General features: G+C 33.4%; 1 protein-coding gene across 3 annotated transcripts in view; it reads right to left on the bottom strand.

The window, feature by feature from the left end:
- Positions 1–12,529, bottom strand: part of Sam-S (S-adenosylmethionine Synthetase) — a 16,071-nt gene extending 3,542 nt beyond the window's left edge. The window contains exons 1-6 of one of the 3 annotated variants that reach the window (XM_018461731.1): positions 12,340–12,529; positions 6,526–6,677; positions 5,820–6,205; positions 2,511–2,588; positions 2,072–2,194; positions 626–738 (exon numbers count right to left, since the gene is read on the bottom strand). In XM_018461731.1, coding sequence (XP_018317233.1) covers positions 626–738; positions 2,072–2,194; positions 2,511–2,588; positions 5,820–5,934 — 429 coding nt within the window. In that variant the 5' untranslated portion in view covers positions 5,935–6,205; positions 6,526–6,677; positions 12,340–12,529. Of the gene's footprint in view, positions 1–625; positions 739–1,448; positions 1,562–2,071; positions 2,195–2,510; positions 2,589–5,819; positions 6,489–6,525; positions 6,678–12,339 lie in introns of those variants that run through there. The other 2 variants (XM_018461732.1, XM_018461730.1) reach the window with 2 other exon arrangements.
- Positions 12,530–12,874: the final 345 nt, after the last annotated feature.

Genomic DNA, 12,874 nt, shown 5'->3' with positions numbered 1-12,874 from the left:
AGGGTTGACGGTCTTTAATAGTATCTCATTGGTGATACACTCAATCAATTTCGCACTTCCTGTATACCAGATCCAGCTATAGAATTCACAACAGAATTATCCGTATAGTAGTGCATTTAGGCTGCAGTCCACTTGCTTCTTTCAAATGCTCTGAACGCTACGCTTCGATTGGTCCATTACTGTCTCGAATGCTACAATTGCTACGTGAACGCTCCAGCCAACCCACCTCCCGAGGTGAGGTAGTTGGAGCGAAGTGGGAGAGAAAACGATGACCTATTGATGACGTAATCAGGGTTGCTGGGAGCGTTCCGAAGCGTCAAATGGACCAGTCATGTTAGTGCTACAAATGCTCTGTAGCGTTTGAAGTGCTAAATGGACCGCAGCCTTAGACTACTGTGATAATGCAGCAATGAAGGACACTCAATATGTCAAATACCACTTCCACCTCTACGTGAAGAAATAAGAAACAGGCTAGTGGGATATAAGTGAAGTAAAGAAGAAGTGAAGAATGTTACAACTGGTACTGTAAAGAATGTACTTAGTAGCGCAGAAGGCAAACGGTCAAAGAAAAGAGAACAGGAAACAAAGAGAAAAGATAAATTCAGCGATGGAAATGCTAATTGACCTGATCTCCTGCTCCCACTTCCTCGTCGCTACGGTTTTCATGAACGCCTGCTGCGATATTTGGTGACTGAGCGTCGAGTGCCAACAGAACATTGCACAGCTTGTAGTCAAAACCTGCAGAAATCAATCAAGTAAGATAAAGATATTCACTGCTGTTTTACGCGTCGACATTCTTCTTTCACGAGATTCTGCCATTTCGGTGCATCGGGCTTTTATCATACCGCATTGATCCTAATAATCCTGGCTTGATTAAAACTAATACTGTGGCTGAATGTACGAGTTCAGACAAACTACTCAAAATATCGAATAAATTTCAACTCTTTGAAATACTAATTCTTCTGTCTGGTACATGTTATATTTATTTATAGATTAAACAATGAACTTATTATACATAATGAATAATGTGCATCTGAACATATTACATGCAACCTTACTTCCTATAAACATGATAAGTAATATCGGCACTTTGTTGGAATCACATTCCAGTGTGCTTTGTAATTCATCTTCGAGATATTCTCTGTCAAATTAGAAATTTCCTGCACGATTGACGCAGCATTGCGAAGAATTTTTCATAAAAATATATGTTACAGTATTATCTTACAACAACAGTGCTTACAAATACTTGTACGGGTGCTTGCATTATCACACACGTAGATGTAACACACGCTTGTGACACACAGAATAGCAAAACAGATCTTGTGGCCATCTTTTCAGGAAGGAGGAGAGGGGAGAGGGCGGAATAAGAAACAAGAACATAGGGTAGATCGTTGACATTGAATTATTTTTGGCTGTTCTGTGGCATGGACTGAGAATGGGTTATGTACCTGATCACCTGCACCCACGTCCGTCTCTTGCCTGTCCGTATGGACACCATCCGCGATATTTGGGGATTGTTGTTCGATCGCCACCAAAAGGTTCAACGTACGCCAATCGAATCCTGCCACGATATGCTTACGTTACACAGTCTTTACTTATCTCCTAGCATGATCTTTTTTTTGGTCCGAAAGATAATGAGTAGAATACAGATTATCCGATCGATCGAGCCATGGAGGATCCAAATCAAACATGTGTATATACAAAATCTTCATGTTCGTCTTAATATTATTATTTCAGTATAAAGAAATAAAAATTATAAATGATGTCTGAAACTTGAATCTTTTGTGCCATGATTCGATCGTATATAACAATTCGATAAGGGAGAACCGTATGAGGCGGATTTTATGAGGACGAGGAAGCTGGCTATTTATTCAGCCACAAAGCATGCATGTGTTACATGAGTATAATGACTTGTCGTTTCGTCGGAAGTAGAAAGATTTCAATTTTTCTCGCGCAAACATACAATTGACATCCAACAAAGTGTCAAAGACAATCAGGAAAAGTGAGAGACGTGCATCATTAAAATTAAGGGTAAATAGAATGCAAGTATCGTCTTGATTAGATGTTGTACCTTTTGAAGAGTCATCGTAGCCGATGTGTTTTACTGTATCACGAACGATCTTCTGATAATCCACTACAGCCTTTGATGTAATCTCTCCGCATAATAATATCATCCCAGTTTTTGTTACAGTTTCTGTGATAAATAAAAATTTTGATAATTGTACATATAACTACACATAACAAAATTATATATTTAATGCAAAATAGTGATTATATTTAAAAGATATTAAATAAAGTGTTAAGCAAACCATAATATATTTGGAAAAATTCTTTTCTCTCTCAAAAGTTAATTTTGATTGATTTTAATAATATATATTATGAATGTAATATAATTAGAAGTCAAAAGTTTCAACCTAAAACTAGTTCGGGGCCGAACAAACTAATTTATAAATAGATATCGTACATATTCAAGTGCTTGAAGAAATCAGCACTGTCTTGGCGAAACTTACCGCATGCTACTTTAGCGTCGGGATCTTGTTTCAGGTGTGCATCCAAAATGGCGTCGCTTATTTGATCACACATTTTATCTGAAAACATAAGATATATAAATCTACTAATTCAGATGAATTATTAAGTAAAACAATTAGAGAATTAGTATCTACATAATTATTAAAATCTTATTAAAAAACTTTATTACACGAATGTAATAAATAAACAAGAGAAAAAAGTGTATTATTTAAAGGAATAATGGTTAATTTTTCTTCTGTCTGTATTATAAGAAAAACGATGAATCGCTAATCCAAGATTAGTTCACCTAAATTGCTCACATGACTCGTGAACTTTCTTTCTTTATCTTTGATATAATTAGAGCCATGATGTAGAAAGAAAAAATAAGTCGCGTTAACAATCTACAAAGATAATTAGCAATATGAGCAAATTACAAAAAAAATGAATTACCATTTTTTGAAATAATTAAGTTAAAAATAGTCGATGTGGTTAAAAGATACAGAAATTACGACTGCTTTAAAGCCTTGAAAAATAAATTACAACATTTAAAACCAGAGTATAAACACATGCAGAAATGTAATTTTATTACAATCTCACAACTATCTTAGATTGGATATTAGAAAGAAAGAATTTTACATAAGCAATTGATAAATGCAACATAAATTATTATGGATATAATTTTTTTACATAAAATTATTTTAGACAGAATTTCGATAAAGCAGATCTATAGAACGCTACATTTCTGTTAATTCGAGAATAAGGTGAATTTTTTGGTGTCTTACAAGATTATTTTTTATTAAGTTAAAAGATTTCGTCAACCATCCTTGTAGTTAGTGATGTCATTTCGATGTCATTTGGTTTGATTTTGATCCGTTTCTTATATCCAAGATAATTAAAGTATAGATATCGTAAGTAATGTTTGCATTTGTATGTGAAGAATATTTTATACAATATGATTAATATCAACTTATCAGCAAAAACTTAAAACGATTAAATAATTCCCTACTTCGTGCTATGATCTGGTATTTATTACAGATAAGCATTACATTTATTACAGATAAGCAGTAGCTTTGCTGTCTCAACATATATTTTACATATACTTTTTATATTCGTTCTTTGTTAATATGAACCAATAGAGTACAGATAAAAATTGTCATTATGGTTATTTATCAAGACGGAGTGTCATGATTTTAAGTATGGGCCTTAAAGTCATTTCTCGAACATTCTGGCTAAGATATGGGAAGTCAAAATAAAGAATGAAGAAATATAAACAGTCGTTGCTTAATCATAGCTCTCTTTTTCTTCCTCTTTCTTTCTTCCCAAGGACAAAATACAATGCCTACAATTGTATCATCTTATATATGTTGTTAGGTTTTTATACTTGGAATTTAAACAACCAATATATTAACGATTGATCAGTCAAAGTTAATCGAAAAAAGAATAACATCAACAAACATTAGAATATCGTCAAGAGGAGATCGGACGCGCCATCTATGTCTTGAAGAGAATCATCTAGAAACTCTCTAGAAGATGGCGAACTCTTTTTTGTGCATGACGAACAATTGCTCATCTATGGCTGGATTCAAAGTAATAACGAAGACGTAATAATGAAGCAACAAGGAAGTAATAACGAAGAAACTTCGTAGAACGATTGCACCTGATTAGTCCTGACTTAGCAATTAGCTGTTTCTTTTCTCACAGTCACATCTATAACACGACAGTAAATTTTTATTACTACTTACATTTTACTGTTTAATTTTTTTGTGTGCCATAATCTTAATTGTTTCATTAGTGGTCTGTTTTTCGTTCTTGCACTAGATTGCATTAGAACTCTCTTTCTCGCTTATGACAAATATAAAATATGTACCTATCTCACTTTATAAGTTCTAAAAGTGTTCAACACACTAGTTCAAGCACAGAAAACAGACCTTAGATTTAAATCTTGCAGCTGAATCTTTTTCAACACAAACGATTTTTTAATATGTTCTATTTTAGATTATTAAATCCAAGTTTTTTATTGGTAACACTTATTGCATCTTTAAGGAACGGCTTATATACAAATACAATTTTTCTCTTCATTATTTCGTCCTCTTTTCATGATCTGATTTTTTTAGAATTAAAGAATAATAAGGTCAGCTCTGAAATTTGAGAGGTTTTCTAGGAATTTTTCAGAATATAAATTCCAATATAATTTCAGGATCCGAAAATATTGACACCATGTTATGCTATATATATAATCCAAATTAAAGTTATAAAATAAAACGATATATAAGTTATAGTATATATACAGGGAGTAATTATATATCTTTCTTTCACGTAAGATTTTGACAAAATCATCATTCGTGCAATGAGAAAATTTTTTCTCACAGTTTACTTTGAAAATATGATAGTCCTATAACATCGTATTTTGAGGAATTACTATAACTATCATTTTTTATTATTTACAAGATCAATTTTAAGAGAAAATTCCGTGTGGCCAGTCTGTTATAGAATCTCTAATACAATTTGGCGCGGCGTCTACCATCGATCGACCGTAGGCTTGATCTTTTCGCTGAACTTTTGACACCGGTTGATCTTCTCTTTTTTTTTCTCTCTCCACGGAGAAAACAGAGAAAAGAGATGTACCGCAGATGCAAAAAGTTCAGCTAAGAACGAGCGCACAGCGCGAGCACATGGTGGCGGCGATGTGCACGGCCAGGTCATCATGTCGGCGAGAATGAGAAATGTGCGGGAACTTCCCGCCGAAATCTAGAAGAAGCGAGGAACTGAGTTTCATTCACTCGGAAATCGAAAGCACGGTGTGCTTTCTTTTCTAGAACATGGCTATTTTTGGTAAAAAGCGTCATCGGAGGGCATTGAAGAAGATGCGATTGCCGTCGATCGAGATCTGACTGAGGGGAGTAAATGAAGGGGTAGGAAAAAGCGTGGCACGCTCCCTCCAGGAAGCGATCCTTTTCCATGGTGACGTACGCGGAACGGGACGATGATGGTAATGCTGAGTCGCGTTCAGAATCATCGTCTCGGTGTACTTAGATGTCGTTTTATCCTTGTTGTTCACTGAATGTTAGACAAGGATAAAACGACATCTGGGTGCACCCGGATCATGATTAGTCCTGATGGTAGCAGAATCGTAGAGAGGGTAGGAAAGTACAGGGGGACGTAGAACGAACGAGAGAGAGAGAGAGAGGGGGGAGGGAGAGCGGAGGAGAAAGATGGAAAGATCAAAGTTCTTTCCGACCGATACATAATCATCCCGGTAAAGCCTCCCCCCTTCCCCTCCAGCAAAGTGAAATGGTCCTCGGATTACTCACCCGGGTGTCCCTCGCCGACAGACTCCGAGGTGAACAGGAACGCGGTGTCCTGCTGGAGCTCAGGCGGCGCATGGCCATTCGCGTAGCCGTTCATATGGTGTGCGGTCTCCGGCATCTTTCTACGTTTCGGTGTCGTCGCCGCCGTAGTCGCCGCGTCGCCTCGTAGCTGGTATTCGTTACTCAGATTCGTTCTGGGTGTATCGCCCACCCTCGTTGAGTCTTTTCAACGTATATGGCCGTCTGCACTGCGGGCGAGCTTCTCTCCACGTGCCTTCTCCTCCTCGTCGTCGTCGTCGTTGTCGTCGTTTCCTCTTCGCGTTTACGCGCGCTCTGCTTCGAGTTACCGTCCGCGTGGTCGGTGTAGTACAATCGAGCGAGCCGCGTTTCTTGCAGGAGTTAGACCTGTAGCTGCTTTCGAGAGGACACGCGAGCGAGCGACAGCGTGCACGACTTGCACGAGAGGAACGGCGGATCGAATCGTGAGAGAGCGCGAGCTCCACACAGGCACACGGCACACCGCGTAATGATCGCCGAGATCGCCGATCGGGAATAGGGACCGCCGAAGAGCGAATCAGCGAATCGAGCGAACGAACAGACGATTAAGCGAAGCGAAGCAACGCGCCGCGACGCGTAGCGGGAAATCAAAGAGACTCTCCACAATCTTCAAGATCGTCCTCTATTTATAACCTCGCTCTGCCTTGCTTACCTCGGTTTACCTCCGTCCGTCTGGCTGTATGATTGGTCGGTTACTGTAGTCACGTGACGCTACAGTACGCTCGGCGCGAAAATTGAATCGAACGAAGTCTTGTCGCGTTTGTCTTGACAATTACTATTCGCCCTCGTCAACTCCACGTGCTCCTATAGAAAAGGAAACGCGCGTTATACTGCGTTTACAATGAGATTTTAAGGCGTGAAACTTGGGATTTATTCTTAACTTTTAACGACTGTAACGATATCGTTATATTATCTTTGCGTAGGTTTTTTTTCCATGCATAAAATTTGCAACGATAATGTAACGATATCAGTTACAGTCGTTAAGAATTATAGAATAGAGTCCTCAGAGGAACAGTCTGAGGACATTTCGAACGATTGGGGATTATTCAGTTGTAAAACTAGATATAACCGTATTGAAAATTGTTTCTCTCGCGAGAGGAACAATTTTTGAAAATGTTAAATTTTTTTCTTTTTCTAAAAAAGATGCAATTCTTTGATAAATTTTGAACGGAGGATGTAGACTGATACGAAATTTCAGCAAGATAAATTTATATATAAGTTCATTATAATTTTACATTTTTGCATATATATGTATATCAAATTGTTTATATAATAATAAAATATTTTAAAGAGGAGAAACAAAAACTGCGCACCATCTACAGCACCAATTCTAAATTTCCTGTTCATCAATTGTTTACTTTTCTTAAATTTATTATCTTGGGAATTTAGTTCGAATTTATTAGGATTGGCAAGTAACGCGTTATATACTTGTAACGCCGTTACTTTAGTATATATAGTGAGATTTGTTTGTCTCAGAAATCCATAGTTTTTCGTAGATATTTGTATGTAAGACGTCAAGTGGCGTTGTTTGGGGACGGAGAATTTCTTGGTTTTTCAAACAAATAACACTACTTTACGTCCCACTACAAATATCTACGAAAAACTAAGAATTTCTAAGATCTTGTTTCAATCTATGTATTTTTTTCGTAAAAACTTTCCGCCAAGATGATATAAATTTTATAAAAGTATTTTACGTTTGAAATCCATTTTCAACGGAATTCGGAGCCCTGACTACAGTTTTATAAATAAAGTATTTCTGATGGGAATATTAAAAATTTTTTAATATTATGATTTTGGAACTGGGGACCGTTTACTTGAATAAATCAAATTAATATGAAAAGCGCCGGTTACGGTCAAAATTAGATGTTAAAAGTAATATACATTTTTAGAAACATTTTTAGAAGTATATAAGTATTTTACATAATACTGGACACTCATTTTTTATTAAGAGTCAATATTTATGGAATTATCTGGAATTAATTTTCTCTTTACAGTTTAATTTGCAGTTTGTTTGAATATTCATAAAAATCTTTGGCCAATCATGGGACTTAGTTCTTTTTACATGTCAATGATTCTAGGGAAAATTTATGAAAACATAGAAAAACCGTTTACCTATTTTATGAATGGTTAAATGATAGACAAGACTCCATTTAAAATGTAAAATGAAAATGGTTTTCCAAAAACCATTTAAAATGGAAAATGCAAAATGCCATTTCCATTTTAAATACATATTTAAAATGGAACTATTTTAAATATTATCCAGCCTTGAATATTACATCAATGTAATCTTCTGTATATATATCAAATATTTTATTTATTGCCAAATATTTTGACAACTCGGTAAAAAATTTTTCATGCATGAATATGTAGAGGAGAGCCCTCTATCATAAGATAGGCGCCTAATATGAGATAGCGGCGTTTCTGCTAAACTAATTAATAAACGATGTCTATTGGTTCCATGAATTTATTGCTCTTGGATTGAAAATTATTTAGTTTTAGGAAAATTCATTATTAGATCATACTTGTAGTCGTTGTAAAAAATAATTTTAGAATTTGAATGTCTTCAAGTTTCATTGAGATGAGCCTTTAAACTAGGGATGCACCGGATATCCGGAAAGTATCCGGTATCCGGTATTATCCGGCACTTTTTTACTATCCGACCGGATAGTTGGATATCATTAATATCCGAGAATGTATCCGGTTGAAATTTGATATCATTAAATTGATATCATTGTTGATTTTTTATTTATACAAATGCTCTAAAAATAAGTATGCATATTCACAATGCTATCATATCTTATATATTGTTGCAAAATTATAATTTTTTCTCTATAGGCTCTTTTTTAAGACATTTTCTCGGAAACCGGTCAGATATCCGGGAAATGTCGGATATGCAACTCGAAGAAATTACCTTCTCGGATATCCGACCGGATACCGGACATCCGATGTTACATTTTGTCCGGATATTTGATATCCGATATCCGGTAATTTTACGATCCGATGCATTCCTACTTAAATAATAAACCCTGTTTATTATTTAATAAGTAAATATTTAGCAACAAATTCTTCATGTAGTGATAAAGTAAGGTCGTACTAATAGAAAAATACGGGATATGTTGAATTTCTTAATTACAGAAGTTAGATTTGATAATCGTAAAACTGTAAGGCGTGGAAATCATAATATGAGATATCCAGGGTATTTCTAATATGAAATAACCTATGCTCCTGTCATAGTGAAATCATTGCTAAAATATACAATAAATGTTATTATACAATAATAAAAAGGATAATCGGAATAAACATCGACTGCCTATTTCTACGATACTTTATTCCAATTATCTGAAGACGAATCCTGAGTACAACGCATCGCATGCTCATTTTGCGGGCACACTGGCTGTTTGTTTATATTCTAGAAATATTAAATTGTAAAACATTAGTATTGCAATTAAAAGTTTTTTAATTGCAATACTAATGTACTTTGCGTTATCGTTTGCTCTGGGCATTTCATGTTAGGAGCAACAATTTTTTAATTTTGCGATTTGCTCACTTTTTACATTTCTTTAATTTAAAAAAAAAATAGAATTTGAATTAAATTTGACATAACATTATCTTAAACTTATTAAATTTCCTTTAAAATGACCCTTTAAAAATTTTTTTAATAATTTTTTTAAATTTTATCCATAGACTTTTCTAGCATTTACACAAAATGAACTTGGTATCTCATAATAGGGGCTTTTCCTCTATAAATATGTATAAACATACATAAATATTCATTCATTTACATGTATAATCATATACGAAATATGTCCACACATGATTATTCATCCCTCTTTCTTTTATAAAATTACTTTTTAGTGTAATGGAAATAATAATAGTAATGTGAAAATATTAAAAATAATTAAAAGGCTAATTTTCACACTATTTGTTTTAGAAAAAATCATGTTTAAAGAAATGTAAAAAAATTACTTATGTATAATTATATATAAAATTATGCATAATTGTGTATGAGCAATTTTTATTACATTTTTCCAAACTTGTTTTTTTTTCTAAAACGAATAATGCGAAAATTATCCCTTTAATTATTTTTTTATGTTTTCACATTACTATTATTATTTCCATTACACTAAAAAGTTTACAAAAGAAAGAGAAATGTATGAACATGTATCGAAATACTTCATATCTGGAGGCACTGATAGTGTCTTGGCGCTAAGCTACGCGCTGCGACACTGTCATGCCTCCTTTACGCGAACCGACGAGTTGCGCTGGTATGATTATACATGTTTATGAATATTTACGTATGTTTATACACATATTTATACATATTTATGCATGAACAATTTTTTACCGGGCTCTAATGAATATGAAAATCGGAGTATAAGTCGAATGTAATGGGGAGTAATAGAAGCGTAAATGAAACTTTTAGGAAAATGGAAATATCGAAACGTAGAAGAAGCGTAAACGTTTTATTTTTATCAGGGTGAGTACGAAAATTTAAATATTAATATTCATTCGTATTACTCATATAATCGTATATATACGTGAAAAATAAGTTTAATGTATGAAATTAAAAATATTATATGCACTGAAATACCGTCAATTTGCTCCAGGTATTCTCCAGGGTTGGCAAGTAACGCGTTACTTTGTTGATCGTTACCTTGTTATAATAACGATTTGGTAATGACATTGTAAATTTTTTATGATGGTAATGCTAACCATCAGAATTAGAAAAATCAATCGTTACTTGTAATGGATTGAACAAGTCATTCGTTATTCTGAAAAAAATAATTTGTAACGCGTTATTTTTTAGTAACGAGTAACGTTACTCGTTATACTTATAACTTTTTCAGTGTAACGTGTAATAATGACAAGTTATTTTTCAAAGTGACTTTTCTAACCTTAGTACAACCTTAGCGTTACCGTCATAAAAAATTGCAACATCATCATCAAATTGTTTAGTATAAAAAGTAACGACAAAGTAACTGAAAAGTAACGTTTGCTAACTTTTTCAGTGTAACGTGTAATAATGACAAGTTATTTTTCAAAGTGACTTTTCTAACCTTAGTACAACCTTAGCATTACCGTCATAAAAAATTGCAACATCATCATCAAATTGTTTAGTATAAAAAGTAACGACAAAGTAACTGAAAAGTAACGTTTGCCAACCCTGGTATTCTCTTAACATTAATTGGAAATTTATTGTTTTTCGCTTGTGATTGTTGCTAGATTGTTACACGTAAAGAGAATATGAGCAATGCATTTATAAGAAACATTTTTATGTAAATATTTATTAATCGCTGTAATTGTTTGTATTGTGAAAGATCTAGCCAATATTTTAAGAACATTTGTAAACAATTACTTGTTTTTCTAGTTACATTTTTCATATTCACAAATAAATTTATTTCTAGTTATGTTATGGTTGAATTTCATTTTCACAATTTCAATTATCAAAGAATTATTAGAATTATTATTGTAATATCGTCTTCAACTTATAAATGAAATATTGATACTTTTAAATACGAAATCGTTAATTTTTGAGTGTGCGAAATTTAAACGGGAATATATAATATGTATCTAATCTAAGCTTGAAGGACATTATGATAAGTTTACGATTTTGATATACTACAACGTTCCTACTGATTTATCAACATGACACTATGATCTTTACGACGAATAATCACTTTTAGGATTTGCTCCAATCAGAAACGTTATCGAAGTTTTTAACATTGCATCATGTAATGATCTTGAAAATTAAAAAATAAAAAGTAATCGTCACATGTACAAGTATCTGCACAATCCTCATGTTTAACGTTAATTGTAAAACTTTGTGTTCTTAATCTAGAATCAGTCGCTCTGAGATATCGAAATTATTTTTAGCATTACATGTAAATACAAAGCTGAAATGTTTTTCGAATCCAAAATTTTATTCCTATGACCAGGTAGAACACAAAATAATAAGATAAAAAAATGACGTCAAATAAAAGTCATTTTAGAAAAAATCATAATGATCATTCGATACACTTTTGATGATGATTTTGTAGTCATAATTAAGTTATAATGATATCATAGGACATTATCATGATATCATACTTAAAAATGAACTTAGAAATGACAAATGATAATATCCTTTTGATATTATTATGACTTCTGTGTTCTACTTGGGGAATTCTTGACGATGATATTTAGGTAACTTTTTTTTAAATTACTTATAAACCATTGTTATGTTAAGAATTTTAATTGATCTTTTATTTAAAAAAAAGTCAATTAAAAATTATTGTTATATCAAAAATTTCATTAAAAATTTTTCATCAAAAGTGTATCGAATGATACATGAATATGATTTTTGTTAAAATAACTTCTACTTGATGTTTTTTTCGATCTTATTATGATTTTGCATTTTACCTGGCGATCATTATTATAATTGTAATGTGTAAATAGAAACCAACAATCCAGTCTAGATTATACTTACCGATAATACTGGTCAAGTGTTTATCACGTGATTCTAAGTTGCTATCTTTGAGTCCCAACACGAGAAATGCTGAATTCCGCGTCTATTGTAACGTCGCGTCGTCGCGTTTTTCTGACACAGCCGGAAATCTAATTCGCACAGGATATAAAAAAGAGCAACAAAGATGCGATACTCGAGCACAATATTCAGAACAGACGAACGTTATCGTCACTCGACAGAATTGCACTATGCGACAGTGTGCAAACTGGCTAGACTTTTATATATCGCTTAGCGAATCGAAAAACTCTTGGAGTGGGATCGGTAACTGCAAATGCATTAGAATGCTCGATACATCAATTTGCAACAAATTGCACAAGTGTTTATGGTCTTATTTGTTTCCTTGGAGTGATGGAAATATAATTTAAAATCTATTATATTTAGTGCTTCTATTCTACTCTTAACGACATTATCGTTGTGCGTATTATAATATGTGATCAAAAAGTTGCGTAAACGATAATATAACGATACTGACACTATTGATAAGAATTATAGAATT

This window comes from Mycetomoellerius zeteki, unplaced genomic scaffold (assembly GCF_001594055.1).
Source record: "Mycetomoellerius zeteki isolate Tzet28-1 unplaced genomic scaffold, Tzet1.0 scaffold126, whole genome shotgun sequence".
NCBI classification, from domain to species: Eukaryota; Metazoa; Arthropoda; class Insecta; order Hymenoptera; family Formicidae; genus Mycetomoellerius; species Mycetomoellerius zeteki.
This window is presented reverse-complemented; position numbering and strand designations above follow the sequence as displayed.